This window comes from Zingiber officinale, chromosome 8B (assembly GCF_018446385.1).
Source record: "Zingiber officinale cultivar Zhangliang chromosome 8B, Zo_v1.1, whole genome shotgun sequence".
Lineage (NCBI taxonomy): Eukaryota > Viridiplantae > Streptophyta > Magnoliopsida > Zingiberales > Zingiberaceae > Zingiber > Zingiber officinale.
Genome location: NC_056001.1, coordinates 58,496,692 through 58,521,812, shown reverse-complemented (window position 1 = coordinate 58,521,812; position 25,121 = coordinate 58,496,692). Strand labels below are relative to the sequence as shown.

The 25,121-nt window shown below is 38.3% G+C and overlaps 3 protein-coding genes across 8 annotated transcripts; 1 reads left to right on the top strand and 2 right to left on the bottom strand.

Annotated features, from left to right (window-relative positions):
- The first annotated feature begins 1,636 nt into the window (after positions 1 to 1,636).
- LOC122014557 (probable histidine kinase 3) lies at positions 1,637 to 18,369 on the top strand. 4 transcript variants are annotated; one of them, XM_042570812.1, is made up of 12 exons: positions 1,637 to 2,057; positions 4,318 to 4,879; positions 5,082 to 5,363; positions 10,198 to 10,367; positions 10,477 to 10,689; positions 10,806 to 10,992; positions 11,076 to 11,127; positions 11,222 to 11,451; positions 11,554 to 11,652; positions 11,726 to 12,834; positions 13,879 to 14,241; positions 18,325 to 18,369. In XM_042570812.1, exons 2-11 carry the CDS (start codon positions 4,460 to 4,462, stop codon positions 14,138 to 14,140), a joined length of 3,024 nt encoding a protein of 1,007 aa, XP_042426746.1. In that variant the 5' UTR covers positions 1,637 to 2,057; positions 4,318 to 4,459; the 3' UTR covers positions 14,141 to 14,241; positions 18,325 to 18,369. The 4 variants fall into 4 exon arrangements, with proteins under 4 accessions (XP_042426746.1, XP_042426747.1, XP_042426748.1 ...); XM_042570813.1 differs by lacking the exon at positions 18,325 to 18,369 and adding an exon at positions 16,813 to 16,945; XM_042570814.1 differs by lacking the exon at positions 18,325 to 18,369 and adding an exon at positions 15,865 to 16,233 and having other exon boundaries at positions 4,375 to 4,879.
- Positions 16,910 to 19,983, bottom strand: LOC122014558 (squamosa promoter-binding-like protein 16). Of its 3 annotated transcripts, none has more exons than XM_042570815.1 (4): positions 19,264 to 19,983; positions 18,582 to 19,188; positions 17,589 to 17,719; positions 16,910 to 17,499 (listed from the first exon to the last, which is right to left on the bottom strand). In XM_042570815.1, exons 2-4 carry the CDS (start codon positions 18,971 to 18,973, stop codon positions 16,910 to 16,912), a joined length of 1,113 nt encoding a protein of 370 aa, XP_042426749.1. In that variant the 5' UTR covers positions 18,974 to 19,188; positions 19,264 to 19,983. The 3 variants fall into 3 exon arrangements, with proteins under 3 accessions (XP_042426749.1, XP_042426751.1, XP_042426750.1); XM_042570817.1 differs by having other exon boundaries at positions 16,910 to 17,496; XM_042570816.1 differs by lacking the exon at positions 19,264 to 19,983 and having other exon boundaries at positions 18,582 to 19,200.
- Positions 19,984 to 20,538: 555 nt separating this feature from the next.
- LOC122017014 (3-oxoacyl-[acyl-carrier-protein] reductase FabG-like) lies at positions 20,539 to 24,215 on the bottom strand. Its single transcript, XM_042574465.1, has 4 exons — positions 24,031 to 24,215; positions 23,132 to 23,331; positions 21,913 to 22,142; positions 20,539 to 21,084 (listed from the first exon to the last, which is right to left on the bottom strand). The coding sequence occupies exons 1-4, from the start codon at positions 24,120 to 24,122 to the stop codon at positions 20,806 to 20,808; spliced, it is 801 nt and encodes a 266-aa protein (XP_042430399.1). The 5' UTR covers positions 24,123 to 24,215; the 3' UTR covers positions 20,539 to 20,805.
- Between the last annotated feature and the right edge of the window lie 906 nt (positions 24,216 to 25,121).

Here is a 25,121-nt window from a genome sequence, read left to right as displayed (position 1 = left end):
TCATCAGATAAAAATTTAAAAGTGAGAAAAATATCTTATAATATATCCTATTTTAGAATTAAATCATAAGTATTTGAAAGATTATACACACGTCCTACGCATTATAGTTGGGGGCAATATAATTAGATATCAAAGAAAAATTTAATTATAACTTTTTTATTAATATACCATATGTTTATTAGAAGAAAGACCTTTAATTTGTTAAAATCACAAAACTTAACATTAATAAGAAGTGTGGACTTTTTTTTAAAAAAATATATAACATGAACCCTAAAGTCAACTTCAACCATACACATTTATGTCCTAAGAAAGACCTTTTCTTTTACCAAACACACAAAATATTCATGCATCGACTATTTCTACACAAGCTACTTTTTCAGAAATGAACAGCGTTTATTGTGTAACAAAAGTAGGCAAGGACCCATCAAGAGCTTTAAAATTAAGTTTGATAAAAGTGAAAAAAAAAAAAAAAAACAAGGTTTTGCATTTATGTGCTCGGCGCTCCATGTGCGTAGCAGTGGTAATTCGGATTAAATTTGGATTTAGATTTAGAATTGGATCAGCAAGTTTAGAAAATTTAAATATGACATGATTAATATTTTAGGTAAAATTGTTTGATTTAATCTAACCTGATTAATATTTAAGTTAAATTATTTAATCTAAATTTGATCCATTTATTTATATTTGATCCGAACTCAACCTGAAAATAATGACCCATAATCTGAATTTAATCCGAATCCGAAATGATCTATTTATAAAAACATGTTCATCTTAACTCGAACTCAACCCGAATCAAATATGAAAAGACTCATTTTATTAAAATGTGCTTATTTAACTAAGCTCAATCAAATTTTGATCCGGATCCGACTTGAAAATATTTATAATTGGGTTCGTAGGTTATAATTGGGGGTATTTCAGGTTGACCCGAACTCGACTTGTTTATTAATCGTGTCAATTAGGTCGATCCAAATCTAACCCGAACCCAATATGATCTGACTCTAATCTGATTTTTTTTCATGTTCAGTTCAGATCGTGATTTCGTGTCGTGTTAAAGGTTAAAAATTATCACCCCTAGATGTGCACACCCCTACGGGACGACTGAGTATACTCAGGGCATTCAAATATAGAGGTTTGATGTGTTGGACGCTCCCCGTGTGCACTCATGCTAGGCATTTGAGTGTAGTAGGGCATCCTGATCACTTTTAGGCACCCCACGTGAACTTCGATGATGTGCTAGGGGACCCCTGTGCACACCCAGATTGGGATCCTAAGTACATGTAGGACATTTGAAAGTGATCAGGGTACCCTCGTTGTACTCAGAAGCCTAACATGGATGCTCATGGGGGGCGTATTTGATATTCTACACATCCACGATGCATATCCACTATGGGTCCATGGATGACTGAGTGCGTGGGGTACTCAAAAGTGTATTCAGCATGTGCGGATATATATATATATATATATGGCTCGTAATTAGTTGTGAAAAATTAATTATAATGTAGTTATTTTATTTAATTATATTAAAAATTTTAAATTTATTTATAAAATTTTTAAAAAAATAACGGTTTAAAATTTATAATAATTGGAAAAACTGAATTTGTTATTTGCCGACTAATAAGTCGAGTCATTGACTCCACTTTCTCGTCCCCCAACTAACGCAGTTTCCTGCTCGCCAACAAGAGCAATAATCACTTTTTACCCCTCCGATCCCCCTTCTCTCCTTCCTCGCCTCCGACTTCCCGCCGACCGGCCGGTCTAGGCCAGATCTCTCCCCCTCTCGCATCTTCTGCTTTCGCATCGCGCGCTATCCCGTCCCGGCGTCCCCGATCACCTCCTCCGCGGACCTCCCCACCAGCTGTGCCCTTGCTTGCCGCTCGGGCCTGATCTACTGCTCTCTGCTGTCAGGTTGGCTCCGTTTCTCCGTGTGGATGCTTTTTCGGGGCTTGGGATGTCGATTTTGTGGCTCTGCGGTTTCTTGGGAACGGATCAGGAGTGAGGGTTGAAACGGGGAAGAGCTCGAGTTCGAAGTGAAGCTTGTGCTGCGGTTTTCTTGCCAGGTTACTTTATCTCATTCATCCTTGGGGTTTCTGGTCGCTTTATTTTAACTTTTCTAGTGAATCCACATGTACATTTTATCAAATTAATTTTTTCCGATTAATTTCTTAGATTGTCTTTTCCGGTTTCCATGCACAAAACTGCAGAGTTCTCTAGCATCATAGTCTTAATATTTACTGATGCGGCATAAATCTACCACCACACCAAAGAGCGATATATTGCCACCAAGATGACGAAGCTTCCTCTTGTAGCAAAGGAAGCTTCCTCTTGCTACGATGAAGAAGCTTCCTCTTGTGACACGGCCCACTTTGCATAGATTTACAAGCAGCTCGTCGGGAGTTGACCCGGTGATACCTCTTTGAGACTTAAGTCACCATGATGCCACATGGTTGATTGAAAAGAGAGAGGAAAAAGAAGGGAAAGTTGATAGAGCTAGAGTTGAGTATTTGGTTAAAATTGAGCTGAATTAATCAAAACCAAACAATCCGAATTTTTTTTTGAACTAATTGAATCGACTGAATTTTCCAATAAAAATTGAAAACCGAACTTATAAAATATCGGTTAATTCAGTTAAAAATCGAATTAACTGAAATTTTCAATAATTTACCGATTAGTTAGGGATTTATAAGTTCACTTGCTTAGGAATTTATCGATTAGTTTTTTTATTCTGGTTTATTCGGTTTAATCGAGAATAGTAGATTATAAAACCGAAACCAAACCAAATTAACCGATATAACTGTTTTTTAAAGAAAAAAAATGAAATTCCGAAATAACTAAACCAAATTTTTAAATTTGATTTATTTGTTCAGTTCAACCAAACTTTTGCTCACCTCTAAAGAGAGCTCACTCTAACATGGAGCATATACTTGGATACTTATAAGTGCAAGAGGGAAAGATACCTATGGAGATCATGGGAAAGTGGGGACGAGATTATGGGAAGGGGATAGTAGCCTTTGTCCGCTTGTGACTTGTCGAGCTTAGCTAAAAGAGCTTGGCTAGATTGGAGGGCTCGTTCTAGTGACTTAGCCAAGAGTGCCTTAGCTCAGATTGAAATGACAACTCGGACTAGCTCAGCAACTCAGACCAGCTCAAACTGGCTCAAAAGCTTGGATTAGCCAGTGGCAAGATAAAATCCAGGTCAAAGATGCCTTGAATCGAAGTCCAGGAAAGGCGGATCACCCCATGGTCTGTGAAATCAAGAAATGAAAGAAGCCGCTATCTGGGCAGCGAGCGTGAGGTGAGCATCGAGTGGACAACCCTCCTCCAACGCCCTCAGTATTCTTCGTCTATGGTAAGGGCAATATGCATGAGCAATGGGTCGCTCGAATGATGCAACCTTTCTTGCCAACTGAAATTAACCACAACCTTTTGTAATTTCCACCTCTCTTCAGTCTGGATCCTAGCGTGGAGGCAACCAATCGAGCTATGCTAGGTGACTGTTGCTAAGGCATTGACAGTTGCGGGGAAACTCTGACTGGCTATTCCTCAGTGCCTTCAGATTTTTCAATATCTTCACTTGTGTTCCAATAAATGACACCAAAATAATGTAGTAGAAATCTACCACCTCACCAAAGAGTGATGACGAAGCTTCCTCTTGTAATGTGGTTGACTCTGCATAAATTAACACGTGTTAGAGGGCTCGCTAGGAGTTGACCTGGCGAGGTACCTCCGATGCATAAGTCACCATGATATCCCAATGGTAGATTGAAAAGAGAGAGTAAAAACGAAAGGAAAGTTGAGAGAGTCCCCCTCATCACGGAGCATATACCTGGATACTTATAAGTGCAAGAGGGCAAGATACTTGTGGAGATCATGGGAAAGTGGGGATCGTGCCCCCTGTCCACTTGTGGCCAGCCGAGCTCGGCTAAAAGAGCTCAGCTAGATTGGAGGGTTTGGCCTAGTGACTCGGCCAAGAATGACTTGGCTTGGATTGAAACGACAACTCGGACTAGCTTAGCAGCTCGGCCAAGTGTAACTCAGATAATGATGATTCTGCATGACAAGTTGGCTAGATTGGGGTGGGGCCACGTAGGCGTGTCCTAGAGTAAGACTAATATCAGTGGTAACATTTACTATTATTGATTATAATACAAAAGTAAGACTACAAATTTTATATCTTCTGTTCAAATTGAGAAATGATAAAATCATAAAAATATTAGCATCTGATAAAACATGACATTTGACTATGGGTCTTTCATCAATCAACACTTCTGGATAATTTAAAATGAAAAGTTGATCGGTTATCTTATGCTATTTGTTCAGGCTTTTGCTTTTCAGCTCAGGTTCTTGAATTTATGTTGTGGATTAACTGGCTTTCAGATAAAGGTGTAAGTGTATCGTGATATGGATGAGTTCTTTGACTAACTGGTTCAGGATCTAGTCTACTGTAACTATTTTTTATGGTATGTTGGTGAAACTTCTTGAACTATCCATGAATTGGTTCATTGATGCTCAAATAATGGAGCAGAAGACTGATTTTCTTAGTGAGAAGTGCAATCTATGCTTGGGTTGGCTGAAACAGTTCTCAGCGAGGGGTTTGAAGAATCATCTGTGTAACCATTATTTTGGAACAAAGAAGGTGAAGGAGACCTCGAGAAGGCTGCTATTCCTGTGGTTAGCTGGATGGGTCCTTTGTGCTATATGGATTTTTTGGTTTATGAACTCTCAAGCTGTAGAAAAGAGGAGAGAGATGCTAGCAAGTATGTGTGACGAACGTGCAAGAATGCTTCAGGATCAGTTTAACGTTAGCATGAACCATCTGCAGGCCCTAGCGATTCTGATCTCAACTTTTCATCATTCCAAGGAACCATCTGCTATTGATCAGGTATTAGTTTTTTTCTAGAATATTTCTATTTTTCACTCGAATATTCAATGTTACATACTCTGTTTTAAATTTAAGTAGTTGAAGATTTGCTTGATTAGAATGTTATATTTGGCTCAGTTTGCTGATATTGAAATAACATGTTTTTTCTGATTTTGCCACCCTCAGTTATATTGACTGTGAAAAGGACCCTTCATTTGTGCAGATAATTTTTGCACGATATGCTGAAAGGACTGCTTTTGAGAGGCCACTGACTAGTGGAGTGGCATATGCTGTAAAGGTGCTACATTCAGAAAGAGAACTGTTTGAGAGGCAACATGGTTGGCAAATTAAAAAAATGGATTTAACAGAGCAGCCCCCAGCTCGAGAAGAAGATGCAGATCTTGAGAGCCCAGAGATATCTCCTATAGAAGATGAATATGCTCCTGTTATCTTTGCCCAGGATGCTTATAAGCATGTGATTTCAGTTGATTTGTTAACTGGAAAGGTGAGACACTATAGTTGCTCTTTTGACAGTTTTTCTTATGCTTAGAATGCAAATGCAATGTCCCTAAATTTTGTATGTATGTTAGGATGGAAAATAAGTACTGCTCATGGATGCAGTACCACTTTAGTACTTTCATTGCTTTTTCTTTATTCAAGTTTTGATGAGTTAACAGAATTGCCTGTTTTATTCTTTCCAGTTATACAGATTTACATGATACCAAGATTTTAAATCTTAGTTTTGGTATACATCTCAATCCCAAGACATTGTGTTACCATTGTACTGTATTGTTGATTTATATATATACACGCGAAATAGATTGGCATCAGTTTGGCTATGCTGACCTATATTTTTTTGATGAATTATCAATTTTACTCCACATAATCTGTTTGCTCTTCGATAAACCATACTCTCAACTCCCTTAAAAGTATTTGTTCTTCTACAACTTGCTTTAGTACATTAGGTATTTGAGGAATTTTCTCATTATGAAATTACAACTTTGAAGGGGTTAGAATTTGAAAGTTTAAAAATATAAGACTATACTCCTATTCTGACTCATAATTTTTCCAACTTGATAGTATTGTGCATTCCATCCTTCTACTCTGGTCTTGACATACTGTCAGAGCAGTATGTTTAACCCGTATCATCCAATATGACACAATTTAAATCCATCCATGTGGTATTTGAGCTAGGAAATGATCTGCAAGTTAATATTATAATGATAAATTTTAAGTTCACTTCCAATGTTAAAATTTTAATCAGCTAGAGGTATTGCCAATGGAGTCATTACTCAATTGCATACTTCATGTTGTTAGGTAACTTTGTTGATCAGTTTAACTTTCTGGACTCAGTATGAATGACTATATGAGGGTTACAAGCAATTGCAAGCTTTTGTTTCTCAGATGACTTTCAGTTCCTTGTCAGTATATAAGAGTTTGGATCAATTATTTACATTTACAAGGCATTTATGTACTTACGCAATATTTGTCTGCTAGCTCTAACAATATGTTATTCCATATAGACCATATGCTATTTTGATGGGGCAAACTAGTCTTTTTATACAATGGTTGATGCTTGAGTAACTTCTGGATTTGTAACTGATTAATAAATTTTCTGGATCTACTTCCGTACCCTTTTGGATTACATGTTGAATTATTGATCAATGGCTTACTGTAAAAGTGATCCAAAAGGAGTCTATTGTGTCATTTGCAAGGTTACTGTGTAGACACAAAAATGACCTACAATTCTGATCTTCACATACAAAATAAAGATGTATTCAGTTAGAAAAAGAAGTTAACTTCCTATCATTATATGATAGGTTTGAACGTTGATGTATTATTAATTTTCAAATATGCTTCCTTTGATATTTGAGCTAGAATAAGCTTCCCTTTTGAAAACAGTTGGGAGACACCAAAGTTTTAAATACCATTCTTCGACAACAGCAGTCTCGAATAAGTGGAAGCATTTATATAGAGGGAGAAGCGATCTCTAAGGTAGTAGCATTGTCACGCCCCAGAGGAGTCCCTGTCCGAAGAAATTTCGGCAGCACCTCCCCTGTACGGCGGACAATATGAAACATTACTACATACAAAATATACATTAGCCACACTCGGCTGGAATATATATACCATAGAAAATGGAAACACACAACCACGCAGTTAATATACTCAGCCTACTCGGCTGGACAAAAAACAAAATAAGCACAGCGGAAAGAAAACGAAGAGAAAACCCACAAATTTGCAAAGTTATCAAAACATCACAAATACCAAGTCCACACCACAAGCATCAAAACCTAGTTCTCACTACACCAAATCCAACGAATACGAGATGCAAGTAAAGAGAAACAGAACCAAAATCAATTTTTCGAATATGACGCGGGACCCAGGATTGGCAGCCGGCATCTCTCCAAGCATCCATGACTCATCTATCTATTACCTGGCGAAAGAAAACCATTTTACGGGGTGGTGAGTATTGGAACTCAGCGGGTATAGAAAAGATAGTGCATGAACATAATCAACCAAAAAAGAATACCCAAAAGGAATACAGTCTCATAAGGGAAGTAGCAAATACAAAATGAAACCATAATCAATGCTCATACCTGGAACCATATCGTAGGCTAGATATAGAAGGTCAAGAATGGTACTAATCTGCTACGGTACTGCTCATAACTACAGAGGTAATGTGTAAGACATATAAACATTTTCAATAAATAACCCAATGTCTAACCGCCTACAACGAGAGCATATCTCAACATAAGACAGCATATCAGCATAAGTGAACAACAACAAGAAGCAACGTCAACATATATATACCACATCAGCATAAGTAAGCAATAATAACATAAGTAAGCAGCAGCAGCCAAAGCAGGCATAATAACAGCGTATGCACGGATGGTCACCCCGCCTACCTCTCTGCACCATGACCCCTGTATGGTCGAGAGGCCGGATCAATGACAACTGTACCACCCAAAGGCCGCCAGGATGGACAGGTGCTGAGTAGCTAACTAGCTACACAGCGAAGGGGGGTCCCTGCTGCTCGTACTCCAGCTACCACTCACACAAGTGGCCGAGTGCGGCACGACAGGACAAGCGACATCAACTCCAGCTACCACTCTCTCGAGTGGCCGAGGATGCGGCATGCATGCAATGACATGATGCGAACAATGCAACAGTCATCATATATATATAAGCAGAAACGGGTATGCTACATGAAACCAGCATGCTCAATATCGTACATAAATAAGCAACAGTCAAAGCATACAAACATGGTATCTAGTATCTGCTACCGATCATGGACAACAAAAGAGACTGTATAGATATGGAAACGAATTTCTCAAAGATTGCGTGGAAGTATCAAGCGCAGAAAAAAAATGAGTGGAGTCAAGGTAAACAGGCCTTATCCAAATAATTCATGCACTAAGGTCAAAGTACTAAAAGAAAACAAAGCAAGAAGTACCCGTCTTTATACGTAGATCGTGTCAAACGTCTTCAATCAACGTCCTGCACCAGTGCACACAAAATTAGCTATCTTCTTATGTATTAAATAGCTAATAAAATCCTCAAACTATATCTGACCCAATCCTAGAACAATTGGCAATCTACCCAACTCGTTGCGGGAAAATCAAAGAAACATTACGAGGAAGAAATGCTTCATCAAATATGAACCTCAAATCCTGAATCTGTCCAAAATACTAAATCTGCCCAATAAAACCTATCTGAAACTTCGAAATCACTAAGGAAAAGCTAGAACCATCTTGGAAATGCATTAAAGCTCACTGAATTTGCCCCAAAAACTATCGATATCCAAAGTAAACAAAAACAACATCGGATCAAATCCCCCACTTCCCAATTCTATCCAGCGTTCAAAGAAGAAAACTCCATGAAGGAGTAGTGCAAGGAAACTAAAACAGGTTGCAAACACGCAAATCTACCTAGCCAATTGTAATCCACTAAATTGAAGTAAAGCAACATTGAAAACAATTCGAAGACCTCCCAAATTCGTGGCAGAAAACCAGGAAGACTCCATGAAGAAAATAGAGACATCATTGGAATTGTTTTGCACGCACACTCCCAATCTACTTCCCAAAACCCATACCTAGAGAGATTATACCTGCTGGATCAATTAGGGCACAAATGTGTTGGCGGCAGGGCTTTGTTTGGGCTGATCCGGAGTCGACCCAAACTTGTGTGGCACGGTGGAGGTGGAAGCAACTGACTGGAGCCAACCTAGGGTTCGGCTGGCACCGGGATGGGCAACACCGACGCAATCGGGTGTTGAGGCGGCTGGGGTGCTCGCGTGAGGGCAAGATCGCCGGCTGTGGTGTGGGATCTCGCGAGAGGGAGAGGGCTCGGGGAGGATGAGGAGTTCCGCGGGCGTGGGAGTTAGGGCACGGGAAAATTATATTTATAACTTAGGGATTTGTAAAATCAAACCCTAGATCGGTTTCTCAATCAACTCCCACCCGAATATTCCAAACAGGCTTTTATCGGCCCCATTAATGCATCCCCTTTAAATACATCATATGAGATCCAATTAAATCCCAGAAAATTTCTAAAAATCCTAATAAGGTTATTTGTCTATTAAACTTTATTATTAAATTATTATTTGTTGCCGTATTTTACAAGCATATAGGCAAGAGCTTAGCATTCTTCCCAATCAGTGCCAACTGATTCCATATTTACACATGGCACTCTGGTAGACACTCTGAACCACCTTCTGTCGACTGCACAACAATATGGGTATTCTGGATATGTTAGTCGATTTTGTTCTTAGAAACAACAGATTGCTTCTTTCTTATAAATGTTGAAGTTAGGGGCCTCCATGTCCATTGGCTCCCCGTGGACAAGCATGGTTGGCCGTTAGATAAATTAGTTCTTTTCCTGGCAAATTGTGCTTTTAGGATAAGTGGTTAGCTAATAAACTTTGACATAGTATTAGAGCAGTAGGTCTAAGGTGCAAATCCTACCTGTGTAATTTTTTTTCAAAGAAAAACTATCTGAGTCATGATAGGTTTGAGGCGTGTTCAAGCTTTTGAAGGCTCCATGCCCATTGGTCCCACATGGATAAGTGCAGTGGTTCACTAGATAAAATCGTTTCCTTTCCTTTCCTAACACATCAAGCTTTTGGGATAAGTTGGTGGCTAATCAATTTAAACAATAAAGAATATGTTTGCCTTCTCTTCATCTTTGTAATTTCAAAACATCATGCTGAGTGGCTACATGCTTGAGAGTAAGCTCAATTTTACTTATTTTAGGAGAACTTTCTCAACTTACCCCAATGAATTACCAGTGATTCCTAGGCTCTTCATATAGTAATGATAATTCCTTATTATTCACAGGAAGATCGTGAAAATATCCTATGTGCAAGGGAATCTGGAAAGGGTGTTTTAACTGCTCCTTTTCCACTTCTAAAATCAAAAAGACTTGGGGTTATTCTCACATATGCAGTTTACAAATCAGAACTTCCTTCAAATGCAACACCGGCTCAGCGCATCAAAACAGCCATTGGGTAGTACTTCATACAATAATTATGCATAACCATTTTTTAGCAGAGATACTAGGCAAGAGTCTCCATGCCTGAAAATTTAACTTCATTCATGTTTTGTTGACATTTGCAGGTATTTGGGTGGAATATTTGATATTGAATCTCTAGTGGATAAGTTACTTCACCAACTTGCTTGCAAGCATTCCATTGTGGTCAATGTTTATGATACAACTGATCCTGATCGACCAATTAGCATGTATGGTTCAACTATGACAGGTACTGGTATATACCATATTAGTACCCTTCAATTTGGTGATCCAATAAGAAAGCATGAGATGCATTGCAGGTAAATTACACAAATCTGCTAATAGATTTGCTTTAGAAGAAAAAACTAATCCTCTCTATGAATTGACTTCGATAAAAAAAAAGAGACAATTCTGACATGTTTTATGTTTTCAACAGGTTCAAACAAAAAGCTCCTTTGCCTTGGCTTGCATTAACAACATCAATTGGAACTCTCGTGATTGCCCTATTAGTAGGATATATATTTCATGCCACTGTTAGCCGCATTGCAAAGGTAGAAGATGATTATAGGCAAATGATGGAGCTTAAAAAACAAGCTGAAGCTGCAGATGTTGCAAAATCTCAGGTACCATATGACCATTGATGGTTTTTTATTGGTTTCCTGTGCTTGCTTTGCACACATAATATCCAGCACCCTGTCTTGATCAGTTCTTGGCGACTGTTTCTCATGAAATAAGAACTCCAATGAATGGTGTATTGGGTGAGTACAAATTTCTTTAACTGGATTACTATTCAACTGGATTACTATTCAAAACAATTACTTGATGAGATCCTAACAATTTTTTACTTAACAGGGATGCTTCAAATGCTCATGGATACTGATCTGGATATGACCCAGGATGACTATGTTAGAACTGCCCATGCCAGCGGTAAAGCTCTAGTCTCTCTGATTAATGAGGTTTTGGATCAAGCAAAAATTGAGTCGGGTAAACTTGAGCTGGAAGCTGTGCCATTTGACTTGCGAGCAGTATTGGATGATATTTTGTCACTCTTCTATGGGAAGGCTCAGGAGAAGGGACTAGAGGTATTAAGAAATTTTAGAATCTTACTAGTACGTTTTTGTTTCACAAACTAATTCTCTTTCTCTTGTGCTCTTTCTGTTGTGCTGCTGGATTGTTTTGTGTAGTTAGCAGTATTTGTCTCTGATCAAGTTCCTGAAGTCCTTATTGGTGACCATGGAAGAATACGCCAAATCATCACAAATCTGATAGCAAATTCAATAAAGGCAAGTATTCAGTTTTGTCCTGGGGAAATATTCATATTGAAGCTACCCGATATGCTTAGATCTGTTTTTGCAGTTCACGGAGAGAGGACATATATACCTGACTGTGCATCTTACTGAAGAAGTGAGTTCGTTGGACTTCGAAACAGAATACCATTCCAGAAATAGCTTGAGTGCCTTCCCAGTGGCAGATAGAAGACGTAGCTGGAAAAACTTTAAACTCTTCAAACAGGGCCTTTCTGCAACTGATCCATCACTTGTGTCAACACCTTATGATCTAATAAACCTGATCATATCTGTTGAAGACACAGGGGTGGGTATTCCTCATGAAGCACAATCACGGGTATTCACTCCTTTTATGCAGGTGAGACCATCAATTTCTCGTATTCATGGAGGGACTGGTATTGGCTTGAGTATTAGCAAACGTCTAGTTGGTCTTATGAAGGGTGAGATTGGATTTGTGAGTGAACCTCAGATTGGTTCCACTTTCACTTTCACTTTCACAGTGGTCCTTACAAGTTCTTATACTAACACAAATGAGTATAAATCATCTGAATTTCACGGGCTTACTTCATTGGTAGTCGATGATAGACCAGTACGAGCAAAAGCCACTAAATATCTTCTTCAGAGGCTGGGAATAAATGCTATACTAGAAATGGACCTAAATCAAGTTCTTAATCGAATAGCTAGTGGAACAGGGGCTACAAATTTGGTGCTAATCGAAAAGGAAATATGGTTGAAGAATATTAGCATCTGGCCTTTCATTATGAGCAAGCTAAAGGATGATCAGTTGGATATCCCTAAGGTCATTCTTTTGGCAAATCCTACAGATTCTTCGAAAAGGAACTCTTCTAGTTCAATGGAATATATCTCAACTATAATCACGAAACCACTCAGAGTGAGCATGCTCCAACTATCTTTGCAAAGGGTTATGGGTTGTGGAGATGGGGAACATTCCCGGAATGGATGGCTTCCACAGTTGCCATTGCATAGCCTTCTTCGTGGGAAACAAATTCTAGTTGTTGATGACAATGTTGTGAATCTTAGAGTAGCTGCTGGTGCTCTGAAAAAATATGGTGCTGAAGTAACTTGTGCAGATAATGGGAAGAGTGCTATAAATATGCTCAAGCCACCACACATATTTGATGCTTGTTTTATGGACATCCAGATGCCTGAAATTGATGGGTATATCTCATTTACTTTGTCACTTGTCATTATTTTCTTCTGCAATTGGTTCTCAAAATTCAGTCCTCTTGAGAAATAATATGACATCCTTGTTACGATGTGTACACTATGTTAGCATCATGGTTTAAAGTGCCGTGTCGAAACTGGCGAAACGTCTTATTTCGCTCGGCAACCGGCACCGGCACGACCTCGGCACCAAACCTACGATAGGTGCGATGTGTTGCGCGACTCCGTGGTCACAGCAGAGGGGTCGCTTGACCCTGCAACAGTAGCGGAGAGGTCGCATAACCCTTCTGTTGCCGCCGTGGAGGAATCATACGACCCTGCGCTCACTACAGAGGGGGCGCACGACCAACGTGGTCGTGCCGAAGGAGTCATGCAATCCCCGCGGCCATGGCTGGTCACGCAACCCTGCGACGGCACCGAAGTCGTGCGGGCTCGCGAGTGGTGTCGGATTTCAGATTTTTTTTAATTAAACTTAGGTTAATTTTTATAATCAACTCCTAGTTATGGTGGAGATAATCTAAAGAGACTTTATTAAACCCTAATAAAATTATCTAATTAATTTTATATTTCATTTATTTTAATTTAAAAATTATAATAAATTTTTTATTTATTTATTTATCTATTTTCATATCTTTTTCTTTTTTAAAAAGATTATTTTTTATCTTGTTTATTTTTTAAATATTTATGCTAAATATTTTAGTTTTAAATTAAATATTTTATATTTAAAAAATATCGAAACTATATTGGCACGATACGGTACCGAAACCGTATCGTTCCGGTCCAGGACCGAAATCTCGGTATGGGTCGAAATTTTAAACCTTGGTTAGCATGCAATTTGGCTGTATTTTTTACTTATAATTTGCATGTTCTTCACAATGTTTTTTATCCTTTTTTCATGAATGTAATTTCAGGGTTTCTAAAGTAAAAAATTCTCTTATGCAGAAGATGTGAAAATGTTCGCATCTCAAATATACTTGTGAAAGGATTCATGGACAATTTCTCGACCTATGATGATAACTTCTTTATGTGTATCTTTAGATTTGAAGCTACGAGAAGGATCCGGGAGATGGAAGCTGATATAAATAGTAAACTAAAGCATGGGGAGGTGCTGTTGGATTCTCTGGGGAATGAATTGCATTGTGACGTGCCCATATTTGCCATGACAGCAGACGTGATCCAAGCAACACACGAGAAGTGCCTCAAGCTTGGAATGGATGGCTATGTTACAAAGCCTTTTGAGGGGGAGCAGTTGTACAGGGAACTGACTAGATTCTTTAAATCAACAAAAAAGAATCAATAGTCATGTTGAATAGGAAGGTAGGTCAAAGCAAGATCATGGCATGGTATTAAACCACTTCCACATCAGGCACTTCTCAATGGAATATTGAGTTAATTCGTAAAGTAAGCAGCTCTAACTTTTCTTCTTCTATCCATTATTTATTTGTTTACTAATCTTTCTGCAAGTTATGTAAATACTAAATTGTGTTTGCACCTTAGATTTATGTAATTATTGCGCACATACATCATAAGTTGAAGGAAGATAATTTGACATAACTGCGTCAAGGAGATATTTCAACTGTCATATGCAGTCTCTGGGTATGTCGAACTGCAGACAGTGTGTGTTGTTGATTCCGACAATCTAAAACATGTAAAGCAGCACCCCTACTTCTTGACAATTTTATTTCCTGGATATTGTCAATTAGCCAATAGAATACAGGACGGAAATTCTCAATTAAGGTTTACAGAGTGGTAGCTGACAAGGTGGGTGGTAGGGATAAGTAATCTAAAATATCACAATGAGAGTTTTGAGTCAAATAAGCCATCTGTACATGTCTAGTTAGTTAGGACATCTAAACCACCTGTTGTCAAAACATCATTGAGAACTTGATGTTGGTTCTAAGACTTGGATATTTGGTGCCAACTTAAAAAAAAAAATCCATTGAGAACTTGCTGCCCTCATGGACGTAACCGAGTTGGTACTCGGGTGAGGAGTTGCCACAATCGGTTTTGGGTTCGAATCGCGGGGTTTACCCCGGTTGGCTGGAATGACTCCCATGATTTACTCCCTTCCAATGTGCTTTGGACGGTCTTGGAGGGGCCTCCGGGGTGAGGGTTATTACCTTTTTTTCCTTTTTTTTGCCACAGTCATTGTGAACTTGCTTAGGCAAATTAATCATCAGCCATTTGTGTTTCCAAAAATACAAAAACAACTTACACTAGGTTTTATAACGTGGAACCATAATTCACTCACTATAAATAGTTGGTTGAATTTAATTTCTCAAACTTTTCTCTTAGCCAAGTAATGCAACATTTCCATAGGAATGGAGTACAGTTGGTCACAACTCAACAATATAGATGATTAGAAGCTTTTATTAGTGTCGGTAACAACCCAATTTTGACTGGTACTTGTATGATTAGAAGCTTTTATTGGCCTCGTGAGAAATGCGGTGCAACACCCGGTCTTGGTAAATTTACTCTGCTAGTTTATACTTGCCTTTTTTGTATTTTCAATGCCTATATGCTAATTGGACTCTACTGATCTTCAATCCTATCTTGTATTCTCTCTCCCTCCCTTTAATGCAAATTAGGAATCTAACTTTCAACGATCTTGATGATTTCTAAAAAGGAACCACAAGAAAGCACAAGCAACTAGACAATGATAACAATATCGATCTCTTCAACACCCACTATAGTTTGTTAATCTCAGCAACCAGTGTTTCTTAATTCTTCTAAATGAACTCCAAATATGGATTCAATGGTGTCTAGATTGTAGTTTACATGAATCTCAAGTTTCATGATTGGCAAGGGAAGAGGGGATTGTCTGTTTCAGAGTATGCATGCTCCACTACATGATCAATTAAACTATTTTTGTCATATCATGTGCATCATCTTTAATGTTTTAGTCTCTAACATCGATAAAGATTAATATAATTTGAACATGGTACTTGCTTGCATTGTAGCCAATTTAATCATCCATAGGGAACTATTCCGAAACTAACGATCCTTTTCCATTCATTTTCAAAGGGTGATAGCGGTGTTGAATTAGTCTTTTGTCCATCAAATTGTACTATAACTTCACATGAAGCTTCATGCGTGCTGCACAACCATATGTGAAAATTTCTTTCTCAAACATGGTTGGAGGATAAATGCAGCTCTTGGTCCAGGATAGAAACCGTTGACCGCTGCTGCTTCCTTGTCCAATAAGGTGGATCCCAGAAGATCCAAAGTTTTCCCTGTAACATACATTGTATATAGATTAACATGCACTTTGTTGTTTTTGTTTCTTTCTTCTGTTTACTTCCTAATTATCGTGATAAAACATGTCTTCCTCGTAGAGTTAGAATTCTTGTATGTAAATTACACACATTCAATAAAGTATGTGGCTTGTGAATTGATTTCGTTGTTGTTAACTTCTCTAATCAGGTGATTTTGTTTCTACTTATTCATTAGATGATTTTGTTTCTACTTATTCGATTGTGTTGCATCATGTTGCATCCGCTAACGCTCGTTTATCTTGGTTTTATCTTCCCAAACAAATGAGTTATAAGCGGAGAAAGAACATGTATGTTTGATGGCCCTAAGAGAGATCAAATGCTCATGATTTCTTGATATCCTTAGCACTTAGAAATAATATTGTAGTATGAAATGATGTTCTCATGGACACTAACCTTTAAACTTATCATTGAGTATTCCCTAGTTAATTAAATGACTCCAAACATTCAAAAGGCAGCTCAGTCCATGAAATTTCTATTAATATTGGATTCTATAGAAAAATCTATTGTATATAGTCTTATCTTACTTTGTAAAAGACTATTTCCAAGACTCAAATTTGTAACCTCTAGGTTATACGATAACAATTTTTCTATTGCATGCTCCCCTTATAATGGCTCCAAACATTCTATTGCATGCTCCCCTTATAATGGCTCCAAACATTCGTAAACGGAAAACATAACCTCATTGTTTCAAGAACAGGGTTTGATATTCACACATCTGAGCAAATGAACACAAGCAAAGACAACACTGGATCATTGAGAAGAAAAAAAATCCTAATATTCATCTGAAATGAAAACTACGGCCAGGCGAACTGTAACGGTAGAGCTACGCAAGCTGATTCTGAAGAGCCTTCTTCGCCCACATGAAAAATGCTACAACAGTTGGAACCATTAGCCTGATCAGACACTAGTACACTATCTGCATTCTGCTCCTCTATCCCTCCGGCACACGAAAATTCAGGAGGTGTGACATTGTGGCCGGGAATCGGAGGGAGAGAGTAGTGTGGGAAACCATTGTACTGCAAACTCAAAGCAAGAGGTTGATCTAGCTGTTCGGCTGGTGGCACCATATGGCTTAAGCTAATGTTGGAAGTCCGATTTGGTGATGACAGAAGAGAGAGAGCACAATCAGAGTCGCAGACTTGAGCTAGCCCATCGATGAACATCTTGTTGCTGCCGTTGCTTCCATAGAGAAGAGCGGTCTCTTCGTCCTGAAAACATGTAATTTGCTTTCTTTCCTTGCTAAAGCCATAAATTGAATCCAAAAACTGTTGCTTGATGACAAACTGTGGAGAATAGATCATATCGTCCTCAGTTTTGATTATTCTAGACCAGTCGGAATCTGTTGTAGACGTTGGAAACATTTGACGATAGGAAGAAATTCCTGCTGAGCATCATGCACACGAAATGATCATTCAAATTCAATTGATTTAAGTCACTTACCCAAAATGAATCTATTTAGAGAATGAGAGAAACCATGGTGATCTGGAAACAAGTTCCCTGGATTCATCGAACCAGGCTGGGGTTTCCTTCTACGCCTATTGTGCCCGTCAAGACGTTTTCTGCAGCTCCGTTTTACCTCGTCAAATTCTTCTAGCAAATGAAATCTGCAGAGGTAAAAAAGAAGATTTTCAGAACTTGTGAAGAATCTAACTAGTGAAGAAGTCTGGATACCGATGATTCAACCAACATAATAGTGCTATACGATACAAGAAATGGACAAGTAGACGAAATGAAGGTCACCGAATGGTGCCATAAACAAGGTTTCCCTCTTTGTTCAAAAGGGAAAATCATTTTCCTCAAACCAGGTCTAATCTTACTAGTTATCACCAAACTTAGCTCAATAGACAAATGCTTGACATAGTAGTCGATACCAAGCTAACAAACCTTGAATCCTCAACCTAGAATCGACCATCGATCCCAATACCTACGGTATCATATGACACTGCTCATTCCACGGGTCCAAGATCCTTATTTACTAAGGTGCTAGTCGAGGGGTTTTAACTTGTTGCTTGTATCACAACATGAGATGCAATATTAAGAAAGAAACTATGTATGAACATCGACCCTCAATCGATACACTATGAATTCACAAAGGCAAGACTTATTATAGAGGATAGAAAAATTCCCATATTAGCTTCTTGTACTAAGAGGATATGAATACTCTGATTGATCTTTTTCTTTGTAGCTCAAGGTTTCGGTATCAATGCAGGGATCAGATTGGCAATGGCGATGGATTGTGGATGAGCACTGGTATCGATCATCGGTAAGAATTCTATTACGAAAATTGCAACGAGAAAAAAATCAATATGAGAAGTGGTTTCAGAGAGTTTCTCTCAGGTTAGCAAACAATTAGGAACATGATCATTGTTCTAAAAAGCTCAATCATAAGTTCTTATGCAGTGAGGAAGCTTATAGCACTGTCTAATGGCTGAATAGCAGTTAAACTAAAGCCGAGAAAGGTACTACCTGCTGCATTGTTGGCAGAAGCGCTGCTCTTGGCCGCGGACCACCACCGCCGGCGTCTTGGAGTGGGCCTCGCAGACCTTGTGCCGCCGGTGGTACTCCCGGCACTCGCCCAGATCCGCCCTGCAGCCCTCCACCAAGCACGACGCCGCTCGACCGCCGCCGCTGGCCAGAGGAGGAGCCCGCGGCCGCTTCGACGACCCGGGAGGAGCCGCAGGTCGGCGAACATTCCGCTTGCAGGACGCCGAGGAGCCGAACTCGCCCAACCCGCCGAGCTTCAGATCGACCGAGAAGTCGCGGGCGGCGCCGGCGACCACGGGACGGATGCTGAGCCCGGCGTCGCGGTCCGCCGACTCGGAAGCGTTCCAAGGCGGCATCTTGAGGTCCCAATCCATGAAATCCACCACCAAACTCTTCTCACCCTTTTCCTCCGCCTCTCTCTCTCTCGTCGCTTCCACTCGTATCTCTCTCTATCTCTCTCACAGTGCCACACCTCCTCACAAAGGCGCCCGCGCCTCCTTTACTTCCTCCTCCATCCACAAAGTTCGAAGAGATTAAGATTTCGCCGAGAAATCAGAAAAAATCCGCATCAAGAAGCCTTCTTTTCGAGCTGCACGAAACGAAGCGACAGGAACAGTAAGAGCGTCCGAGATCAAAGCGAGAAGAAGCTCAAACAAGCAGAAACCTGGGAAGGCAACACAAATCAAAGAGGGCAGTAGCAGTAACAGTGGCAGTGCGGAAAGCAAAAGGCCCTTCCTTCAACCAAAAAGGCAGCGAGGGAAGGGAAGAGAAGGGGAGGGAGACAAGAGGCGCAGGAGGCGGTGTCAGTGTCAGTGTCAGTACTTGTCGACCGCTGCAGCAGCAGGAGACCGATTTGGTGTGGAGCTTTCCAGCCATTCAATCCCTGACATGGATTCCCAACACAGGAACCAGCCAAAGTGAAGGGAAAAGGGGGAGCTAAGCTGCCAAGGTCGTTATTCCCTTGCCTTGTTCCGAAGCCTTCTTCATCTGCTCCTCCATGGCTACATTCCACAGCATCTGGGAATTTCTGTTCTTTGTTTTTAATGGAAGAACGGGACAATCGATCGTGACAGGAGATGAAGAACGGGGAAGATAAAGAAAGAACGCAGACATTAATTAAAGGAATACTGCTTCGATTATTATTGTTATTATTATTATTATTATTTGATGATTTGCCTCTAATTATAATCAAATTGTAACGTGTTTAAAAATATTCATTATAGTTGAATTTAAAGTTAACTAGGAACAAAGTTATCATTATAATTTATTCTTAATTCTGATTTAATAAACAAATTTCATTTGGATTCCCACAATAGAAAAATGTGTTCATTTGACCTATCAACTAACACACATAAATGTGCTTGAGATAAATAATAACAACAACCATCTATCTAGCACTCTTGAGTTCTAGGTGAGGGACTAAACCCTAATTCAAAATGAGGTTTAAAGTAACATTGATTTACATACTATTATTTTCTATTTATTTTAAGATTATTATGAATTAAATTTAAGAATTCTAAAATATAAATTGATATTTATAAAGTTTGAAGTGGTCAAACATCAAGTTTCAAGATTTCAAGTTCCAACACTCTCTTGGAATTGAAAGATTGTCTTTGAAGTGGCCTTTTAATTTTTAAAAAATAAGAAAATATTATAGAGAATGTATTTGACATGATTATAATTAAGTTTAATTTTCCTAAAACACTTTTTTTTTTATAATAATTAATAGACTAAGTATCTCAGATATTATTTCCACTGCTAAAATATCACAAATCAAACATAATTTTATTTTTTAATAAACGGTAAATATTTTTTTACAAAAAAAAATCATTTTTTTGTTATATTCAGTAATAATATAAGAAATATCAAAGAACATATTTTCAGTCATAAAATTCCTTTATCAAAATGAAAAACTTTGAATCCAAAAATTGTGCCAAGCTAAATCTAAATACTGATACTGAAATACTCAAAGTTCCATGAAGTTTAACATAATTTTGATACAAAATATCGTTTATATCAAACTATTTGGTTAAGGAGTTCGACTCGAGATATATACCGGCCACAGTCAGCAGATTTGAACTTTGAAACAATCAAAACTCTATGACAAGATAATTAAGCTTGTCATCCTTTGCCCATTAAACAATAAACAGGAGTAAGGCATTATTGGACGACTGGAAATAGAACACTCTGAGAAAGCTGCACTAACCTACATGTAAGAACGCATCCTAGGCCTTACAATGGATTGAGCTCCGTCCACGAAGATGGTAGTGCCGGTCATGTATCGCGAGTCGTCTCCCACCAAGTATATCACAGTGGAAGCGAGGTCGTTCTTCGGATCGAGCCATCTCAACAGAGGCATTACATCTTCAGTAGACTTCTCAGCCTTGTCTTTCCCAACAGAACGAGGATACTCATCGTCCAAGTGCAAACCGCGGGCAATGGCGTTGACTCGGATTTTGTACTTACCAATCTCCATGGCTGATAACTGCAATAGTGAGGCAGATTCAGAAAAGGAAAATGGAGGATAGAATCACAAGATATACTTTTATTTTACTAGTGATTCGTGTGAATCTTGCTACGCGTGACATTCTTTTTCTATTAAAGTGTGCTCAGATTGGAACTTAAAAAAGTTGCACCGAGACTAATAGAATTCTTTACATATCCACAAGGGGCATGAAAACTTTAATTTGTTTGGAATTATAAAAGTGTATTGAGGATCTTCATGAGGCTTTTCATTTACCAAAGGCCTTGAAGCATGTCACATTTATACTTGCTAGTACTCCTCTTTTCAAGCTACTACCTCACCATTTTTCTTAATCTACTTCCATCCTCTTGTACCACTTCTGTCTCCTAAGAGTCCTACATCATTCTTCTTATAACTACAAACTCCTAAACCATTCAATGAGTCCATTATTTGTTTCCATATTGGATAGTTAAGGTTGATCTCGTCAAAGGGCTACCATTGTTCTATTCATTTAAACTGATTGCTCAACATGTCATCATAGAAAGTATATTCAGGGTAAATTCTCATGTTTCTATGCCTTGTAAAGGAGATGCATGATCATCTTGAACAACATTATAAGTCATAACTTGTATAAATAAGTTAAAGTAGAATTATGATAAAGTCAATTTTATATTTTTCATGTTAAGTGTTTGGTTTCTTCTAGCACTTTCCTTTTTAGGCAAGAAACAATTGCAATGCCCACAAAATGACAACTATGTCTCTGCATGCAAAAATGGCAGAGAAGAATATGGCAGCATCCAACCAAAAGGTAATAAGTTAATGTCGAATGTAGAGCTAAAATATACTTACTCGAACCAATTGTTGTACAGCAGCCAAACTTGAGCCATAGGCAGCAGCACCTGGATACAAGCCTCTTTCTGCCCCTAATATTTGGGATATGAAAACAATAGATCCTCCTGTTTTATAATCTCTCATCCGCTTTGCAACTGCTTTTTGAAGAAACCATGGTGCCATAAAATTAATTTTCACTGTCTTTCTGAACTCCTGTTCGGTCACTTGTAGACATTCTTGCATTTTACCTGTTCAAAAGGGAAAAACAGATATTTAGCAACATAAATGTCCTCTAGTGATCACCACTCACCAGAAACAAACAAAAAAATAGCTTGAAGTACCAGGATAAAAAAAATAGCACGAGTACATCATCAAAATATAAATTAGTGATGAGGATTTTTTTTTGTGTGTGAGTAGGCTTCTACAATAGGATTTCCACAAACATTTTTCGGTTTCCTAAAGAGTTTAATGAGTAGGTTTAGTGAAAAATGCTATTGATTTTAACCAGTTAGTTAAAAGTGTCATGATCTGATAAAGTGAAACTTAGTTTAATCTCACATGATAATTTGTGGGCTAATGAAGGGTTTTATAAAATTAGGTGAGTGAGTTACCATTAACTTCCATTTAAGCTTTGGGTTAGTGGTTGGGCACCTGTCTAGATGAGAAAATTAATCCATTCATTGTGTTGGGTACAACTATTGGCTCAAAATGCTTACACCCAAGCTAAATAGTAGGTCAATTTTTGGTTCCATTATGCCATAAGGTAAAAGTAAAAATTAAACATTAGCATTTTATTAGTCTCTCATATTTCATAAGAGAACCAACATTGGTGACACTTATAGAGAACTATCTAAGCATCTGATATTTTCTGATAAACAAAATCCTAATTTGTCACTTTCTCAGAATTCAGAACAGCATAATGATGCATAACCCACTTGATTAATTCCATAAAATTTCCATGAACCTACTCTCTTTTGTTTTGTTTTTTTTAAAAAAGGTATATCGTGCCTAGCCCAGTCTTGAAGTCTTTTCTTGGGTTTCCAAACAGAGGGTACTCATTTTTTCAATTGAGAGAATACTTGTAATACAGATGAAAACAAAAGTTTCTTTCACATAAGAAATTTCATGATAACTAAAGTTCGACCATTAGCCAATGGTATTAATGAAAGAGTACATAGCATGGTAAGAATCGCAATAGAAATCTCATCAAATTAAGACAGTAATATACTTGATTTACCTTCATGGTAATAACAATTGACAAACGCATCAATCGTTCCAAAAATCCTCCAGGCCACACCCACAGCTTTATCAAAGATGTCCTCATGGTCTTCTTCCATATTCAAACCAACCACTTTGACCAAAGCGGGTTCATTTAAGGATCTCAGTAACTCCTCTACCATTTGCTGTAGTAGACTCTCATTACCCAGCAAAACCAAGCTATTATAACATAGCAACAAGTAGAATCAGAATAAGTTTTTAAGCAGCAAAGTGAGGACTTAATGCTGAAATGGAAATAGTATTAAGTTTAATTAAATTCATGTAAAAATCAATTAAGTTGGCTTAATTTACATAGGCTGTCCGAGGTCATTTTTTTTTCCCTTTGGGGAAAGCACAACATGTAACATGATTGCCCAAAAAATCAATAGAAACATTGAAGAAGTAGAAACAGATGCAATGAGTTTTAAATAACTGATAAGCGATCTAAAAAACCAGTTAAAATTGTAGTAAGCACATAGTCCACCTAACTGATTTTACCAAACTCCATCGCAACAAGGAGCCTAATACAGGTATTTGTCACAGATACAATCACATGTTCCTGAGATTGGAAATACTGGATATGCAAATGCAGAATCATGCTGATCCCTCCAAAATTCATCCCCCACCTCTTCCCCCCTGGTTCAATCTCCAAGTTCAGAAGTTTTAGCTATCTAGTGCGATGTAACTTCCCCAGGCACTCCATGCATCAAAGATGGTCCATGAATCTAAGTTCCCTAATGCACAAACCCCAAAGAGGCAAAGATAACCCATAGAATTCTATCAAAACTAGTTAACGCTCAAGATCACAAACAAGTCAGCCCCATCTTAAAACTGACGAAAAATCGAAGCAAAGGGTCAAAGAAACGAAGAAATAGGCACCTGCAACCAGATCTGGCCAAGTGATAGGCGATGCCCTTGGAGATCTCGTCCCCGCTGGACGTCAACAAGACTCTCTTCCCCGTATCCCCCATCCTCGCCGCCAATCTCGGAATCGCAGAGAAGCGATGCCCTTCGAGATCACGATCGACCGCCGACAGCGACGTTCGGTAGGTCAGTAAAGCTGCTACTTTATAGCGGTTTCTCGCCGACCGCGTGCGTCACGCGTGACGGTGAATCGATCACCCGTGTCGAATCCGGTAAGGCTCCAAGCGGTCGGTTATGGCCCATGACGTCATAGATATCTTTGTGCGCTTAAAAAAATAAAAGCAAAGAAAGAAAGTAATTAAAAATATAATCTTAGTTTTAAAAACACTATAAATAATTAATATTGTTTATCAAATGATTAAAAAAGACAACATGGATGAGGCATTAAAAGTTTGATATAGTTTCCTTTTTCTTTGTTTGTGAGATAAACTTTTAATCCTTTGTTTTTAATAACAAACACAAGAATAGAGTGAAGAAAAGTTGACTTCGACTTCTCAATGTCCACGATGATAAAACGGCAGTTAATCAGAGGGCACTCAATTTTCTATAATAATACCTAAATGGTACGTCTGACTTTTATATTTAATTAAGAGCATATTTATTTTTTAAAAAAATATTTTAATTTTTTTTTTAAAAAAACTTTCGATACCAACTGGTTTGACTAGTGCAGCGACTACAGTCGCACTCCGTCGGTGACGACTAGGCCAGTCTCAACTTTTCATTGTGAAATCGCAGCCCTTGATTGTAATTTCATGGTCGAGGTCATGCGATTGTAACCTTTGATCACGACTGACCTTCCGATCGTGTCGCGAAGGCGAATGCATTTTTTTATTATTATTTTATATTTTAAGAGAATATTTTTTTAAAACAAATATATAAATATATTTGAATAATTTAGGTACGTGGGCTTGCTCGATTAATTCTAATTAAAAGTAAATAAATTTTTTCCCATAATTTAGCTATTAGAAAAATTCAGAATGCATATTTAAAATTAATCTTAACGATATCGATTCGATTTAAGATTTAAACTATGATGTTTTTAATTA

What these genes read in the sequence shown, in the direction of transcription:
- LOC122014557 (XM_042570812.1), top strand. Translation starts at nt 4,460, where the DNA reads ATGTTGGTGAAACTTCTTGAACTATCCATGAATTGGTTCATTGATGCT. An exon ending in AACCATCTGCTATTGATCAG is followed by an intron (nt 4,880 to 5,081) that starts GTATTAGTTTTT and finishes TCATTTGTGCAG; the next exon opens with ATAATTTTTGCACGATATGC. An exon ending in CAGATGTTGCAAAATCTCAG is followed by an intron (nt 10,993 to 11,075) that starts GTACCATATGAC and finishes TGTCTTGATCAG; the next exon opens with TTCTTGGCGACTGTTTCTCA.
- LOC122014558 (XM_042570815.1), bottom strand. Translation starts at nt 18,973, where the DNA reads ATGGATTGGGACCTCAAGATGCCGCCTTGGAACGCTTCCGAGTCGGCG. An exon ending in TTCTGCCAACAATGCAGCAG is followed by an intron (nt 17,720 to 18,581) that starts GTAGTACCTTTC and finishes TTACCTCTGCAG; the next exon opens with ATTTCATTTGCTAGAAGAAT. An exon ending in CTTGTTTCCAGATCACCATG is followed by an intron (nt 17,500 to 17,588) that starts GTTTCTCTCATT and finishes CATGATGCTCAG; the next exon opens with CAGGAATTTCTTCCTATCGT.
- LOC122017014 (XM_042574465.1), bottom strand. Translation starts at nt 24,122, where the DNA reads ATGGGGGATACGGGGAAGAGAGTCTTGTTGACGTCCAGCGGGGACGAG. An exon ending in TTGGCCAGATCTGGTTGCAG is followed by an intron (nt 23,332 to 24,030) that starts GTGCCTATTTCT and finishes ATGTTATAATAG; the next exon opens with CTTGGTTTTGCTGGGTAATG. An exon ending in CAATTGTTATTACCATGAAG is followed by an intron (nt 22,143 to 23,131) that starts GTAAATCAAGTA and finishes CCTTTTGAACAG; the next exon opens with GTAAAATGCAAGAATGTCTA.